Source organism: Microcebus murinus, chromosome 14 (assembly GCF_040939455.1).
Source record: "Microcebus murinus isolate Inina chromosome 14, M.murinus_Inina_mat1.0, whole genome shotgun sequence".
Classification (NCBI taxonomy): Eukaryota; Metazoa; Chordata; class Mammalia; order Primates; family Cheirogaleidae; genus Microcebus; species Microcebus murinus.
Genome location: NC_134117.1, coordinates 35,475,926 through 35,493,050, shown reverse-complemented (window position 1 = coordinate 35,493,050; position 17,125 = coordinate 35,475,926). Strand labels below are relative to the sequence as shown.

Sequence of the window (17,125 nt, the reverse complement as noted above, 5' to 3'; positions counted from 1 at the left end):
TGCATTCCTCAGATAAAAGTTATTTTCTCAGCATATACTGTATGGAAATACTCTTCCTGTTATTTTTATTTATGTATTTGGGCTTAAGGGTCTCCATCTTATTCAATAGATTATAATCAATTATTATGATTACTTGTCATTATATAAATTGTCTCTAATTCCCAGTAGGAGTCCCTTCAAGCTGACTTCTGTAGTCTTTTGATAAAACCTTGAGATTCTTTGAGCACTTCCTTACTCTTTGGAGCAATAAGATTTTTCACAGCTTATCTTATAGTTTTTTTTCCCCTACCTGGTATCGGTCATTTCTCCAAAAAGTCCTGATTTCTTTTAGATGTGAATGGCATTTTGAAACAAAGTTTGGGTGTGTTCATTGAGACTGGGTAGCTATTGTTTCTAGACCATCATGGCAGACAGATCTAGGACACACACACACATATGCATGTGCACGTGCACACACACACACCCCACTATATCTGTTTATGTATGTATCTGTATTTTTAAAACCTAAGTTCAAACTGAAACCTCCAATTCCAATTCAGTATTTCAGGGTTCATTCTAGTCTTTCCATTCTCCATATTTGTAACTTCCTTCACCCATAGTGAGAAACATTTCTTCCATTATTCTCAATTACATTGACCATGATTTTTTGAGTTAATTTTTCTATTTGGTGCAAGGTATAAACCAAATTTCATGTATTTGCATATGGATTATCCAATTGTTTCACCATGTTTGTTTTAGACTGAGTTACCTTTGCACCTTTGTTGAAAATCAATTGACCATGTAGGGTTTTTTTTGGGGGGGAAGGGAGAAAAATTATTAATTTTGAATATCACACTCTAAAATTTCAAAGTCTATTTAAATAATTATATCTGGAAATATTGTGGAGTGAAAAATAGTTAATTCATAAAAATAGATCAAATGGAGAAAGAAAAAAATAAAGGAAAAAATGGCAAATAGAAAAGAAAATTTCCACAAAGGAGTTTTTTTCAGTTATTTGAATCTGAACTGCACATTGGGTTGTGAAAAGGTATTTATAACAAACAGGATATAATTATACAGATTGAATTATTCAAATTTGAAAATGAGATTTCTGCATGTCAAAGGAAAAAGCATCCATTACTAGCACTGCCAACACTCAAATATATACTGCATGGAATATAAAGTGGGCAACATCTGTGACCTCTATAAGACAAAGACATCTTCACTGTAGCAGTTATCTTCTATCCTAAATTTAACTTACTGCTTCATGATAGGTAATTTTCTTTCCAATTTGATTTTAAAACCAGTTTATGTATATGAGAAAATAAACATTTTCAATACTTAATCTGACAATAATCCAAATTAAAATAATGTTTCTGAAAAATGGCCTTGCCTTGCCTTGAATCTTGAATTCCTGTACTTGCATTTAAAACTATCTACAGTAATTTACATATTTAAATATTTGTTTGATTTTAAACACCCACACTGGAACTAAGAAAAACTTTTGTCTGTGGAGGTGTGGCTTGCAGGAAGCTGCCAATTACTGCAATGCAATGTATTTATTAGTATTATATATTACTTATATTCTCTCAGTGATAAAAAAAACATCATGGTGATATAGGGATTGCTTCTTGCATTGAAAAGGAAGCAGAAATTCATTTAAATATACATGCATGAGAATTCCTTACTCTCATTTAGTATAGGGAAGAAAACAGTCTTTGAAGTTTTATTTTTCATTTTTATCTTTCCTACTTAAACATATTTTGTCACCATGGTGGAAGTTTAATGAATAAATTATATTCATTGATACTCGAGTCTTGAATCAGCCTGTGTTTCTGGGATGAACATCACTGGATCAGGATGTATTATCTTTTTTATATATTGTTGGATTTAATTTGCTAATATTTTGGTGAGAATTTTGGCATTTATATTCATAAGGGATATTGTCTGGAATTTTCTTCTCTTTAATATGACTTCATAAAATTATTGAGAAGGGCTCCTTTTCCATTTTCTGGAAGAGATTATACAGAATTCGCATTATGTCTTTTTGATAAAGGCTATTCTCACTGGAGTTAGATGATATCACATTGTCATTTTGATTTGCATTTCCCTAAAGATTAGAGATGTTGAGCACCTTTTTATATGTTTGCTGGCCATTTTCTGTCTTCTTTTGAAAAGTTTCTGGTCATGTTTTTTGCTCATGTATTGATGAGGTTGTTTGATTTTTTCCTGTTAATTTTCTTAAGTTCTATGTAGATTCTTGTTATCAGCCCTTTATCCTATGTGTAGAATGTAAATATTTGCTCCCATTCTATAGGTTGTCTATTCACTCTAATGATAGTTTCCTTGACTGTGCAGAATGTTTTTGACTTGATCAGGTCCCATTTATTTATTTTTGTTGCTGCTGTGATTGCTTTGGGGGTCTTCATCATAAATTCTTTGCCTAGGCTGATGTCTATAAAAGTTTTCTGAACATTTTCTTCTAGAATTCTTAAGGTTTCATGCCTTAGGTTTAAGTCTGTTATTCATTGTGATCTTATTTTTGTGAGAGGTGAGAAGTGGGTATCCAGTTTCAATATACATTGTACGTATTTAGCCAAATTATTTATTAATGATTCTTCAGAGCCTCAATTTTCTCATTTGAAAATAGTATTCCCTACCTCACAAAATTCACTACTTCACAGAATTATTTGCTGCAATTTTATAAATGGTATTATTTACTGCAATTTTAATAGTATAAACATCTTCCTTTTATACATAGATCTCAAATGTGGTGTCTTTTCACGGTGATATATTTCATCCCAATTCTTGGAACTGCTCATGGTGCCTTTCGACATCGAAGATCTAGAAACCCTGAAAGAGATATGAATATTGTAAGTTGTTAGGAAATAAATCTAAGCTGGTGAAATAACAGAGAATGCTACTCCAAATTTTGAGGTTTTAAGTTAATAGATTTATAGTCAAATGCATGTTTCTGCATTTATATATTTTGGTATGGGTCAATTAATGTTCCTCATCTGCTCTCCTATAGCTTAGAGTTCCCCCTTCAGATTTATTCTCTATGATGAAATTATATATATATATATATATACATTCATAATATATATTAATTATATATAAATACATTCATAACTTTATGGAGGACCTATAAATTATCTCTTCTATACAGTCACATATATACAAAGTTCAGATATAAGATTAGATGTATGCATAGATATGTAAACGTTTATGGATATGCATATATTTTAAAATTGTATATGGGGGTTAGGTAAAAGTATGACTGACTTGTAGAAAAGAAAATATTAGTGGAATAGATCTTGAGATATCTCTTTGAGGGAAGGGTATTTTTTGTTTGTTTTATTTATTCTAGAATCTCTAGTGAATAAGATTGGTGCTTAGTAGGTGTTCTATAAATATTTATTACCTGGATGAATCAGTAAATTAGTGAAAATGAAAACAGATGTAAGTTGAGAGAGAATACCAAGGTTTATTATTACATAATGGGTTAGAAATGGCAAAACATCCAACTTAATTGGCTAACAATTTCATGCTAAAAGGTTTGCTTTTCCAGAGATTAGTAAAGGATGTTCCTCTTTGGTCAACTAATGGCTAAAAAGGGACACAAAATCTCGACCCATCCTTCTCCTCATCATCATTTAAAAAAACTCTGAGTTTTTAAAAATTATACTCTACACCAGTCAGAGTTCAATCAGGAAAGGAGACATCTTAAGTTTTCCAAATAGGAAAGCTTTTAAAATAAGAAATTAGGCACTTAGCCATTGAAAAGGCTTGAGTAGCAAAGATCAGGGTAGGGGCTGATCTTCATGGGATTAATAAGTGAGCAGAGCAGGGAGGTCGCTGCCAACAACCTCTGCTGTCCACAGCTCAAAGAAAGTGACTTCCAGAAATTTCAGGGAAGCTACCTGCAGCACCTAAGCAGATGGTTCACAGGAACTCCGTACACCTCACCTTTGCCCCCCTTCCCATCTGCCCAGGATGCTGTCAGAGAATGATTTCTGCTCTGCCACCCTTCAACTTTCATAAGACTTTACAGAATCTCGCCAGAACCATCCTGGAAAGGATTTTTGGGAAATATAACTGCAGATATCTCTGCAATGATGATGTAATGATGAAGATGGTGTAGAAGGAAGTAGAATAGATGCAGAGTTAACTATATGCAGACAATCTGGCACACCCATTGAGAATGGAGGTCTTGTGATTTTTTTTTTAATCTTTGGTGTGTGATTTGCAGATTTGAAGTTTGTTATTGATTCTGTATTGAGTGTATTTCTTTTCACAGGCTTATACTGTTTGCACAAGAGTAACAGATTGCCAGCTGCTTTATTCACCCCTTCCCTGAATATTTGCTGAGTCCCTACTATGTAGTAAGTGCTGGAGATATATTAGTGAGCAAGACAGACAAGATCCCTGCCCTCATAGGCTTGCACTCTGACCAAAGAGTGTAAGACAGTAAAAAAGTCAACAAATTGAACAGGGTAATTTCTTTTTGTAACAACTTTATTGAGGTATATTTTACATGTCAAAATTCACCCATTTTCAATGTAAAAAATAAAAATAAATAAAAGGTTTGCTTTTTCTTTATCTAGAGCCAAATTATTTCCTACTGGGGCTACCCTGATGAAGAGTATGATATTGTAACCGAAGATGGTTATATCCTTGGCCTTTATAGAATTCCTTATGGGAAGACAAACAATAACAACAATTCAGGTAATATTCAATCAAAGATAGACTGGTGACCATTTGGGGCCGAAATTTCTTAACTTTTCCAGTTCTTCTCAGTGAATTTAGGACAAGAAAAGAATCTTAAGATTAAGTGAACTGTTAACTTCTCATATATCTTCCTGCATGCTTCAAGAAGAGAAGCATTTGATTCTCCACTGGTTTTCTGTTCATAGAGTGGGTGTGGTAGAACACAAGTTGTTTCTCCCAGGTTTATTTTTGTGGATCACTTTGCTCATATATGTTGATTCTCTAGATTTTTTTTATGAGGAGTTAAAAATGCTCCGAAATGCAGTTGCATTATTATTCTGTAGATTTGAGGAAAGGCTGCTAAAAATTTGCTTCTGTGTCTTCACAATTTTCTCCTCTAGTAACAGCAGAGGGATCAGGTTGGTAGCAGCATTGTGGTTCTTTATTCCAACTGTATATATATATACAGTTGGAATATATATATATATATATATATATATATATATATATATATATATAAACAGAGTATATACAAAGTAGACTAGAATTTGTTGAAAGACCTGGGTTGTAATCCTAGATCTGCCACTTACTGGTAGAATATGTAATAAATTACTTTTGCTTATTCATATAATTGCCCAAATAAAAGCCAAATATTCTTTCTTTTCAGATTTACTCTCTGAAAAAAATGTTTCTCATATTATAGGGCACCCTCTCAAGTTCTTTTGCATATTAAAGTACACTTCAGAGAAGACATTAATTTGAAACAATCTAAATAAATGTAATTTTGGATACTTATATCTAGTAGGCAGAAAATTTTAACATATATTTTACAAAATAATGGTAATTATCCCTCAGGGTATGACCTCATTTTGCAAGTACTATACTAAAATATTTAAAGATAATTTTAAAATACTCTAAACAAGTGCTTTAGAGTGCTCTAGAAGCAGAGCCTGAGAGAGGGATTCAGGTGCATCTGATTTATTGATGGAATACTGTCAGGAGAAAGGAATGTGGAAATTAGGATAGGGTAGAGAAGGAGCTAAGGAAGCATGTGACTCAACTGGGGTCTAGTTAAAAGTGATCTCACAGGAGCTGAATTGCACTACAGATATGGTCCCACCTTGAAGTTAGGGAGCTAGCTTTTTGCATTTCTATATTAGTTAATTATTGCCTGCGGGCTACCCCTAAAAGAAGGTGTAATCTTCTGGGTGAGGAAATTCGCATTTGGCCAAGGGCAATTCTATAGAGAAAGGAGCAATAGTGAACCGTCAGGAAGCAACATTAAGGCCATAACTAGTACTCATAAATTCCCCAGTCCATCATCAATTCTAGATTTCTCCACCTCTAACCTAGCTTGCCTAATGCAGTAAGCTGGGCTCTCATTCCTAAGGGCTACCATGTATATATTAGGTCACAGTTTTTGTACTTGTTCATGTAAAGTTCAAATAGGGCATGGAGTAGCAAAAGATGACTCAGTGAATCACCTTAATACCAAATATGTTTCCCTTTCATCATTGTGTATCAGCAGCCCTACTCTTTATGATAATCAGGGTAAATTACCCCTGCCAATATTGTGACTCCTTTCTCTGCTTCCTTCAGTAATGAGGAGCCCAAAATGACCAGGCAGTGGTCATAGTTGTTAAGTTTATTAGGATACTTACACTGCCTTAGTGGAAGTATTTTCTCTCCAGGAATCAGGCCTTCTAGATCTATAGGGCCTAAAATTGTGAGGACAGGAAGCATTATGGGAAGTGATGGTGAGTGGGCCCACTCCTGATCCCTCCTCTTGTTTCTCAGACCCATGTATTCTACTTATTGGGGAACCAGCAATATATTATAGACATTTGTTTAAGGTGTATAATAAATTCTAAAGGATAGCACCCATACTTACAAGATGTCATCTCCCAGATGGCATCTCCATTGAGCCTTCAAGGGGTTGTTTCATTGCTCCTCAGGTTGGCAATGTCTTGATGGGAGTTTTATGATAGGACCAGTGGATACCATAGCTATGTGCCATCTTCTTTGACATAAAATGGGCCCCCTTTTTAAAATGTATTATTTAAAATGTGTATGAGTCCTCTTATTAGTATAAGATTTTTTTATTATTCTCTATACCTAAAATTTATATATTAAAGTGGGGCATGACATAATTGCCTACTTGGTTATTTGAAAGAAATCCATTTGTGAACTATATTAAAAGCTCTGACATATGATGAGATTAAACATTAGTAATTTAGCCCACTTCTGCAATTATAAAAATCTTCAAACTATCGTATAGTAAAAGTTTGGATTTCAGATAAGAGATTTTCATGTATGTACTACAAAATTAAAAAAAAATAATTCTGCATTTTTTTTTCAGTTCAGAGGCTTGTTGTATACTTACAGCATGGTTTGCTCACATCCGCCAGCGATTGGATTTCTAATCTTCCCAACAATAGTCTGGGCTTCATTCTGGCAGATGCTGGTTATGATGTGTGGATGGGAAATAGCAGAGGAAATACCTGGTCCAGGAAACACTTGTATCTAAAACCGAAATCTGAAAAATTCTGGGCTTTCAGGTACAAATAAAATGAAGTACATTTCATTTTATTTTATAAATATATTCACCTTTTTTTCCTTCTTGAATGAAATAAAATGAAATTTAGATCTGACTCTTCTCAATTCAGGACTTTCCATAGACCATTAAAATTTACTTTTGGCATGAAAATTAGAATGCTTGTTTGACTTTGAATTTCTCACTTTTCAGCAGTAACTTTTATTCCTTACTTAGTACCTTATTGACTGACCCCATACTTGCTTTAACTACTCTTCCTCTCTATAACTCATATATTCTGTCTACCTTACTGTATTTTAAATATACAAACACCCTCTTTATAAGACTGCCTTGTTGTAGGTATTTCATTTCTTTGGCTTTGGGTTCCCCACAGAAAGAAGTCTCTATTCAGTGAGTACATTATACCACATAACTTCTTGATTAACATCCAAAGAGGGTTGACAACTGCCTTTATTCATTTAGCTATTTATTATCTTCAAATGTTACTATAACATTAGTAGAAAGTTCTATATTTATTTTCCACTATCTTTCGTAGTTTTGATGAGATGGCAAAATATGACCTTCCAGCCTCCATTGACTTCATTGTGAAGCAAACTGGACAAGAGGAAATGTTTTATGTAGGCCATTCACAGGGCACTACTCTCGGTATGCCAAGAAATATTATTGCTAATATCTCCCAATTACTTTTTTTGAGGTTGTAAATATAATTCTTAAGGTTGTGGAAAAGCAAAGTGAAACAAAGCAAAACTGTGAGACAAACAGCATAGCAGCATACCATGGAAGTTTACCTGCTGCTTTGATTTTACATAATGTCTTCTCTAATCACAAAGAATTGATTGTAAATACAAGGTTGTTTATGGCTTTGGTTATTTCAAATTGTATGAAAGTTAGATATCCATGTTGTTTAAGATCAAAGTGAGATATAGCTATCATTTGGAAGAAATGGTCTTTTTCATTTGTTCTATGAATAGAACTTTCACATTTTTCCTTTAGAAATTGCAGCATAGGGTTTTATGAGTGGGAAAGACTTGAAAAGGCTACTATATATGTGTTTGCATTTAGGACAGATCAAACTTAAGAAATGTATAAAAATGAGGAAAGTTTTGATATTTAAAGATGACTAGAAAAGAACTTTAATCAGAACCTTGATGCCTGTCTAATGCATAATAACTTTACATTCAGTAATAAATTCTCTAACACCTAACATAATTATCTTACATGATACAATAAATTTCTTTACTCTTATTCTTTCTACTGTGCAGGTCAAAAAAGCCATTTTATAACAGAACCTGATGTTTAAAAAGTCTTTTCTAGGCTGAAAAGTATAATTTTCTTATAGGACTAATCCACTTCCTACTCATGAAAGCATGTTGAGTAACAATCTAATCCCATATTCCATAGATCTTTTTTCTGATAAATATTAACCATACGTATGACTTTTAGTCCAAATTCTCATCAACTGTTCAATTATCTGAAACCAGAAATGCCTGAAAACTTAGTAATAAGAAAGAAAAAAAAAGGTAATTTTCCAGAATTTATTAACTTATAATATGATATATAATTCTTTTGTTATTTGAACTCAGAATCCAACCAAAGTTAAGTAAATAACCAATCAGAATAGAGATGTATAAGTAGACACATAAGCTCGATAAGATAGCAAATGGGAAAACTTACTATTTTCATACTAATCACTCTAAACTATCATTAAAATATAATGTTTAGTATCTGCTGTATACTAAAGCAAGAAATTTTAAAAATTATTAAAAATAAATATTAAAATAATTTGACATTTATTCTCTCACTTAAAATATAAGATTCATCTTTCTAAAAATTTCACTTATCTCATTTTCACTATTGCTAGTTATACAAATGTTCAATATTATTCCTGATTTTCAAGTTATGATGTTACAAGTCTAATTTACTGCTAAATTATCTTCCTTCATGATATAGATATTTTTAAAATCCTAACAATTGGCATTATGTTGGGATCAATATAACGTCACATATTGAGTGTTCAAAAATGTTTGACAAACGAATTAAGAAATGAATGACTAAATTAGTTATTCAAAGACTATATTTCAATTTATGTTCTCCATGTGGTCATCTCTCATGTGCTAATATTTGTTTAAGAATAGCTTACTAATTTATATCTTACTTTCTTTCAGGTTTCATAACATTTTCCACAATACCAAAGATAGCTGAAAGAATCAAAATATTTTTTGCCTTAGCACCAGTTTTTTCTGTTAAATATGTAAAAAGCCCTTTAATTAAGATGACATACAAATGGAAGTCATTAGTCATGGTATGTTCTACCTTTCTTTTCTATCAGTGATAACTCAAGTGACAATGATGCTGTGCTTTCAAAATAAGAGTTCTTGATTATTTTCGCACAGCCACATGTATGAATTTTTAGTTTCATTTACGCTGGATTCTTGCCTTTATTTCTACAATGGAAATAAAGAAATAGAATTTACCTATACCATTAGATACCTATACCATTAGATACCTCATTTGATTGCTGGATACCTCATCTAACCTGCTTCCAAGATTTTTCCTTAATTTAAAAATTTAAAGCTACTGTTAGTTAATTCATTTGGTTGTGTTCATAGTGAACTCATCACATCATTTCTGAATTAATTATTGTGGTCTTCCAAATATGGATAAAGTAAATTTATTTTACAGGCTTTGTCTGGCAACAAAGACTTCTTACCTAAAACATCATTTAACAAATTTATTGGTTCAAAGCTGTGTTCACTACAGATTTTTAATAATATTTGCCTCAATATCTTGTTTAAGATATTTGGAAATGACTCAAAGAACTTAAATATGGTAAGGACAAATTTTATTTGAAATGTATTTTTGCCATTATTTGAAAAGCAGCTCTTAATAGTGCTTACGTATGTGTGTCATTGTGTGTCATTTTGTGATTCATCCATATATACTAGCAGTCAGAGTCTTAACCTATCTGATTTTATGACTATACCAACATTGTGCAACTAATTTGCATTAGCTGGGATTATTTTGCTTCCATATTTGTCTTCCTCTCTGTAAAAATTAGAGAGCAGCTGATGTGATGGGTATCTTTAGTAGCCTTTGCTGCTGGGTATTAGTTTCCTGATACTTCTCGTATTTAGGTCCTCTTCTATTCACTTGTTTGTCATAACTCCTCCTCTTACATCCTGGTTTCTAATACTCCTTTCCTTCCTTGTTGATCTTTTCATAATTATAATTAGTGCTTGCCAATTATCTTTAAGCTGTTAGCATTAAGCAACAGTCCTGGAGTGGGAAACTTGTGGTGCTCAAGGTACTATTACAAGACCTTTTAGATTGATTGTGTATAGGTTCTTTTAAAGATATATGCATTCATTCTAAGGTTTTTAGTCTCACTAAATTAAAAGTCCAGATTTGCAGAAGCAATTATGACATTTGGACTCGTGGCTTATTCTTGTACCTAGGCCTTTTGAAAACTTCTCATTGAGAACCAATTTTTATATCTAAAGAAAGAGGTTCTGTCAATTCGCAAACACATTTTCATGCCATAAGGACATGTTGATTTTTTTCTACCTCAAGAAGGTCTTGCCTTATTATCAGGCTATATAGACAATTACATAAATATAAAAGAAATGTTTCACAGTACAAGAAATGAACTCAGTTCTCACCTTTTTTGCCCGCAAAGGTGTGAGCAATGTACCTTCTGCCATACAAGACAAAAAGGACTATTTTCATATTTTTCAGTCCATCTAACGTTATGCACCTACTATGAGATGCCTGGAACAAAATAAATATGATCTTTATTTTTGCTTGCCTTATTCATTCATTCTATGTCTTGAGTGACATTTTTGGGCCATACTATATTTCTTGTAATTATACTGTGGTGACTCTGAAAATTCCTTTTCTGTGAATTATTACAACAGTGTATACTATGTTTTCCTAGCCTTCAATTTTGTAGGTATCCCTTCTGTATTATAAGTATTGTAAGTTGTAATATGGTGTGTCCTAAGTTAGCTGCAACTGTAGAAAGTTGGAAGTGGAAAATTTTTACACAAAATGTATTTGAGAACAGTAAGTATGATGCTATTGTTCAGCTTGAATCAGCCCTCTTGAGCCTATCAGAATCTGTGGAGAAAGTAGGATCCAGTTTGGAATTGCTTTACTAGAGCCAGTACGAAAAAGCTAAATAAAATCTTGTAGTTTGTAAAAAGGCAGTGAGTAGAATTAGACCAATGTCACTCAGGTATAGGAAACCAACCAATGAGAATTAAAAGCAAGCCATGATGCAAGGGAGAACAGGTGGTAAAAACAATGTAACTTGGAAAATATGACATCAAACAACCAAGAATTTGACTTTGTCTAGTTTTATAATTCTTTAATGATGGTTTATAAAAATAAATTCTAACACTTATAAATAGAAATGAGTCTGAGCTATCTGAGTGCAGTTATCAAGGGTGTGTGGTTATGAAGTGGGTCCCTTTTGAGGGACTGGAGTTCTTTTTTATATTTCTGATAAAGTTGAAGCAGAAACTCTGGTAAACGTTTCAGATTAGTTGTGAACAGGCATGATGGACATTTATGAGAGCTACTTGTAAATTCCTTCATCCAGAAGGATGGATAGAACGATGTGCTTTGGGTTATGTAAGCCTCTGACCCACATTAAGGTAAATAGTAATGACCCATGATGGAAGGATAGCTGGAATGTACCATATTGCTTCATTATGATACATTCAAATATGATTTTTTAAAAGACCATCTTTGCTTTATTGTATTTATGTGAGTCTATTTCTATGCTTTTTATTCTGTTCTTTTGATTCATTGGTCTATAGTTGAGTTTTGTATTTTGAACCATTCTGAGAATCCCTGTCTTTTCATTGGTATATATAGGCTATTGACATTTAAGGTGATTTTTTTGGTATAGTTGCTTAATATTTATGATATTAGTTTTTTGTATATTCATTATGAATTTTTTTTGTTCTTATTGTTGTCTTCAACTCTTTTTCTGACATTGTGCGGTTTTTATTTTTGGGGGGGATTTTATATGATTCAATTTTCTCTCTTTTTTTAGCATAACAATTATAATTTTTTAAAAACTACATTTAGCCAGGGCCTTTTTGCAGCACCATTACATGGTGAAAGGCAGAAAGGCAAAGAAGCCAAAGGGACCAAACTTGCCTTTATAATGGCATTAATCCCACCTATGAGGGCAAAGCACTCATGGTGCAATCACCTCCCAAATGTTCCACTTTCCAACACTGCTACAATGGCAACCAAATCACACACTCATTTTGGAGGGGACAAACATTCAAACCATAGCAGTTACCTTTTTTAAGGTGTGTATACTTCCCTTCAATTCTCTTTAATTTAGGGGACTACTTACCTTAGTAACCTACTGCCTAAAATCGAACTCTATAATAGTCACACACACTGATATCTTTTGCTTCTGCCCAGTAAGATAGCCACTCTCCGTTTGGCACTATTTCCCTACACTACTTTGAAAAGTGCTCTCACTTTTCAGGGAGACTGAAAAGTGCTTTCAGTCTCCCTGAAAGTTGGGACTGATGTAAGGTTTGCTTCTTATGGTTTTCCTCGACAGATATAGGTTTATATCCAGTGGTGACTGCCTTCCAATTTCTGTAAAACTGCATAATTGTTTTATAGTTTGCATCTGATAACATCTAAAATATATGAGAGGTTTTTAAAAATAATTTTTTCATTTTTGTTTGTTCTTATATAGTACCTCTCTCCTCATATGCTTGCTTTTCTTTGAGTGGAGTTTATTGATTTTGAAAAATCATCTTTTTATATATATTTTAAATTTCAGACTATTATGGGAGTACAAACACTATGGTTACATATATTACTTTGCACTGCCAGAGTCAGAGCTACAAGTGTGCCCATCCCCCAGACAGTGCGCACCGCACCCATTAGATGTGAATTTACCCATTCTATCTACCCCCCTCCTACCTGCCCAACATCGGATGAATGTTACTTCCATATGTGCATAAGTGTTGATCAATTAGTACCAATTTAGCGGTGAATACATGTGGTGCTTGTTTTTCCATTCTTGTAATACTTCACATTGAAGAGTAGGCTCCATTTCCATCTAGGACAATACAAAAGGTATTAATTCACTATAGTTTTAAATGGCTGAGTAGTACTCTATGGTATACATAAACCACATTTTATTAATCCACTCATATATTGATGGGGACTTGAATTGTTTCCACATCTTTGCAATTTTGAATTGTGTTGCTATAAACATTCGATGTATTTATTATAGAATGCCTTTTTTTCTTTCGAGTAAATACCCACTAGTAGGATTGCTGGATCAAATGGTAGATCAAGTTTTAGTTTTTTGAGGTATGTCCATATTACTTTCCATAGAGGTTGTACTAATTTGCAATCCCACCAGCCCTGTATGAGTGTTCCTATCTCTCCACATTCATGCCAACATTTGTTGTTTGGGGACTTTTTTTTTTATAAAAAGCCAATCTCACTGGAGTTAAGTATTATCTCATTGTGGTTTTGATTTGCATTCCCCTGATGATTAGAAATGTTGAGCAAGTTTTCATATGTTCATTGGCCATTAGTCTATCTTCTTTTGAAAAGTTTCTGTTCATATCCTTTGCCCACTTTTTAATGGGATTGTTCAATTTTTTTCTTGTGGATTTTCCTAAGTTTTGTGTAGATTCTAGTTATTGGCCTTTTATCAGATGTGTAGCATGCAAATATTTTCTCCCATTCTGTAGATTATCTGTTCACTCTAATGAAAGTTTCCTTGGCTGTGCAGAAGCTTTTTAATTTGATCAGGCCCCATTTATTTATTTTTGTTGTTGCTGTGATTGTTTTGGGGGTTGTGTACATAAATTATTTCCCTAGGCTGATGTCTATAAGAGTTTTTCCAAGATTTTCTTCTAGAATTCTTATGTTTTCATGTCTTAGGTTTAAGTCTGTTATACATCAGTTGATTTTTGTGAGAGGTGAAAAGTGTGGATCCTGATTCTGTCTTCTATATGTGGCTCTCCAATATTCCATTACCATTTATTGAATAGTGATTCTTTTCTCAGTGTATGTTTTTGTCTGCTTTGTCAAAGATCAGATGACAATATGAGGATGGTTTTATATCTGGGTTCTCAGTCTTGTCCTATTGGTTTGTGTTTCTGTTTGTGCCAGTATGATGCTGTTTTGGTTAATATACCCTTGTAGTATAGCTTGAAGTCTGGTAGACTGAATCCTCATAATTTGTATTTTTGCTTAAGGTTGCTTTGACTATACAGTGTCTTCTTTGTTTCCATATGATGCATAGAATTATTTCTTCTAGATCTGCAAAAAAATTCATATTTTAATAGGAATTACATTGAATCTCTTTAGGTCATGTTAGGTAGTATTGCCATTTTAGCAATATTGATTCTGCTGATCCATGAGCATGGTATGGTTTTCCATCTGTTTAAATCCTCTGCAATTACTTTTCTTGGTGTTTCATAGTTCTCTCTATATAGGTCTATTACCTCCTTAGTTAAATATATTCCCAAATATTTAATTTTCTTTGATGCTATTGTGAAAGGTATTGTGTCTTTGATTTGATTCTCAGTTTGACTGTTATTAGCATATATGAAAGCTACTGATTTGTTGCCATTGATTTTGTATCCTCAGACTTTGCTGAATTCATTTATCAAATCCAGGAGTCTCTTGGTTGAATCTTTGGGGTTTTCTAGATATAATATCATATCATCAGCAAAGACTGATTGATTTCTTCTTCCCACATTTGAATACCCTTGATTCCCTTCTCTTGTCTGATTGCTCTGGAAAGAACTTCCAGCACTATGTTGAATAGAAGTGGAGATAGTGGACAACCTTGTCTGTTTCCAGGTTAAGTGGGGATGCTTTCAATTTTTCCCCTTTCAGTATGATGTTGGCTGTGGGTTTGCCATATATGGTTTTAATAATTTTGATGTGTGACCCATCTATGCCTATTTTGTAAAGAGTTCTTATCATAAAAAGGTGCTGAATTATGCCAAATTCCTTTTTTGCATCTATTAAGAAGATCATATGCTCTTTGTTCTTGCTTTTATTTATATGGCTAATTACATTTATAGAGTTGCATATGTCAAACCATCCCTGCATTCCTGGAATGAAGCCTTCCTGTTCATGATGACTTATTTTTTTGATGTGCAATTGATTTGGTTTGCTAAGATTTTATTGAGAATTTTTGCATCTACATTCATAAGGGATATTGGTCTGTAGTTTCCTTTTTTTGTTGTGTCCTTTCCTAGATTTGATTTCAAGGCGATATTGGTTTCATAGAATGAGTTGAGGAGGATTCCATCTTTCTCAATGTTGTGGAATAATTTCTGCAGTATAAGTATCAGTTCTTCTTTGTAAGTCTGACAAAATTCAGGTGTGAACCCATCTAGTTCGGGACTATTTTTATTGGGTGATTTTTTTTATTGTTGCTTCAATTTGCTTGATATTGATCTGTTCAGGAATTCAGTTTCTTCCTGATCTAGCCTAGGGAGGTTGTGTGTTTCTAAGAATTTGTACATTACCACCACATTTTTAAGTTTTGGGGCATAGAGATTTTTATAGAATTCAAAGATAATGTTTTATATTTCTGTGATATGAGTTGTGACCTCTCCTTTTTCATTTCTAATTGAGCTTTTAAAGTCCTTTCCTTTCTGCTTTTGGTCAATCTAGCAGAGGATTGTGTTTATCTTCTCAAAGAATCCATTTTTTGTTGTATTAATCTTCCATATTATTCTTTTGTTTTCAATTTTATTTGCTTCTGCTCTGATCTGGTTATTTATTTTCTTCTACTGAATTAGGATTGGTTTTCTCTTCCTTTTCCAGTTTCTTGAGATCATTCATTAGTTTGCATTTGTGATCTTTTTGCCTTTTGGATGTGGGCATTTAAGGCTATGAGTTTTCCTCTCAGGAGTCCTTTTGCTGTATCCCACCAATTTTGATAGCTTGTGTTCCCATTATCACTTAATTCAAAGAATCTTTTGATTTATATCTGAATCTCCTCCTTGACCCAACAATCATTCTGCAGTAGATTGCTTAATTTCCATTACTTTGTGTAGAGATGAGTGTTTGTGTTGAAGTTGATTTCTAATATTTTATTTACTGGTCTGAGAATATATGTGGCATAATTTCTTTATTGTTAAATTTGTCGAGGTCTGTTTTGTAGCCTAAGATGTGATCAATTTTAGGAAGGTTCTATGAACTGATTAGAAGAACATATAATCCATGTTATTTGGGTGGAATGTTCTGTAGATGTCTGTTAGGCTCATTAATTCTATAGTTCTGTTTAAGTCCATGGTTTCTTTGCTTATTTTCTTCTTGGAGGATCTGTCCATTTTTGTCAGTGGAGTATTAAAGTCTTCAGTTATTATGGCATGGCTATTTATAATTTTGTTTAGATCAGGCTTGATTTGCTTTATGTATCTGGGTGCTCCTGTGTTGGGGGCATAAATATTTAGTATTGTTAAGTTTTCTTGTGGATTTTTCCCTCCACCACTATATAGTGACCATCTTTGTCTTTCTTTACTTTTGCTGCTTTAATGTTTATGTTATCTGATATAATAATGGCTACACTAGCTTTCTTTGGTTTTCATTTGCCTGGAAAATTGTTTTTCATCCCTTCATCTTGAGTCTTAATGAGTCCTTTTGTGTAAAATACATTTCCTAGAGACAGCAGATACTTGGCTTGTATTTTTTTATCCATTTCGCCAGCCTATGTCTCTTCCATGGGCAATTCAAGACATTTACATTTTTTTAAAATATCAGTTTATGTCTTTTATTAACTCATATACAATTACTTGTCTTCTGGTTTGTTGAAGCAGTAAGTTAGATAATATTTGCCACAATAATATCTATCAAAGTGGCTGG

General features: G+C 33.1%; 1 protein-coding gene across 1 annotated transcript in view; it reads left to right on the top strand.

Moving 5' to 3' along the window:
- Positions 1-17,125, top strand: part of LIPJ (lipase family member J) — a 29,932-nt gene that overhangs the window by 4,704 nt on the left and 8,103 nt on the right. Inside the window, exons 2-7 of the mRNA XM_076010379.1 lie at positions 2,741-2,852; positions 4,587-4,707; positions 7,049-7,247; positions 7,779-7,888; positions 9,409-9,545; positions 9,926-10,072. Coding sequence (XP_075866494.1) covers positions 2,748-2,852; positions 4,587-4,707; positions 7,049-7,247; positions 7,779-7,888; positions 9,409-9,545; positions 9,926-10,072 — 819 coding nt within the window. The 5' untranslated portion in view covers positions 2,741-2,747. The remainder of the gene's footprint in view (positions 1-2,740; positions 2,853-4,586; positions 4,708-7,048; positions 7,248-7,778; positions 7,889-9,408; positions 9,546-9,925; positions 10,073-17,125) is intronic.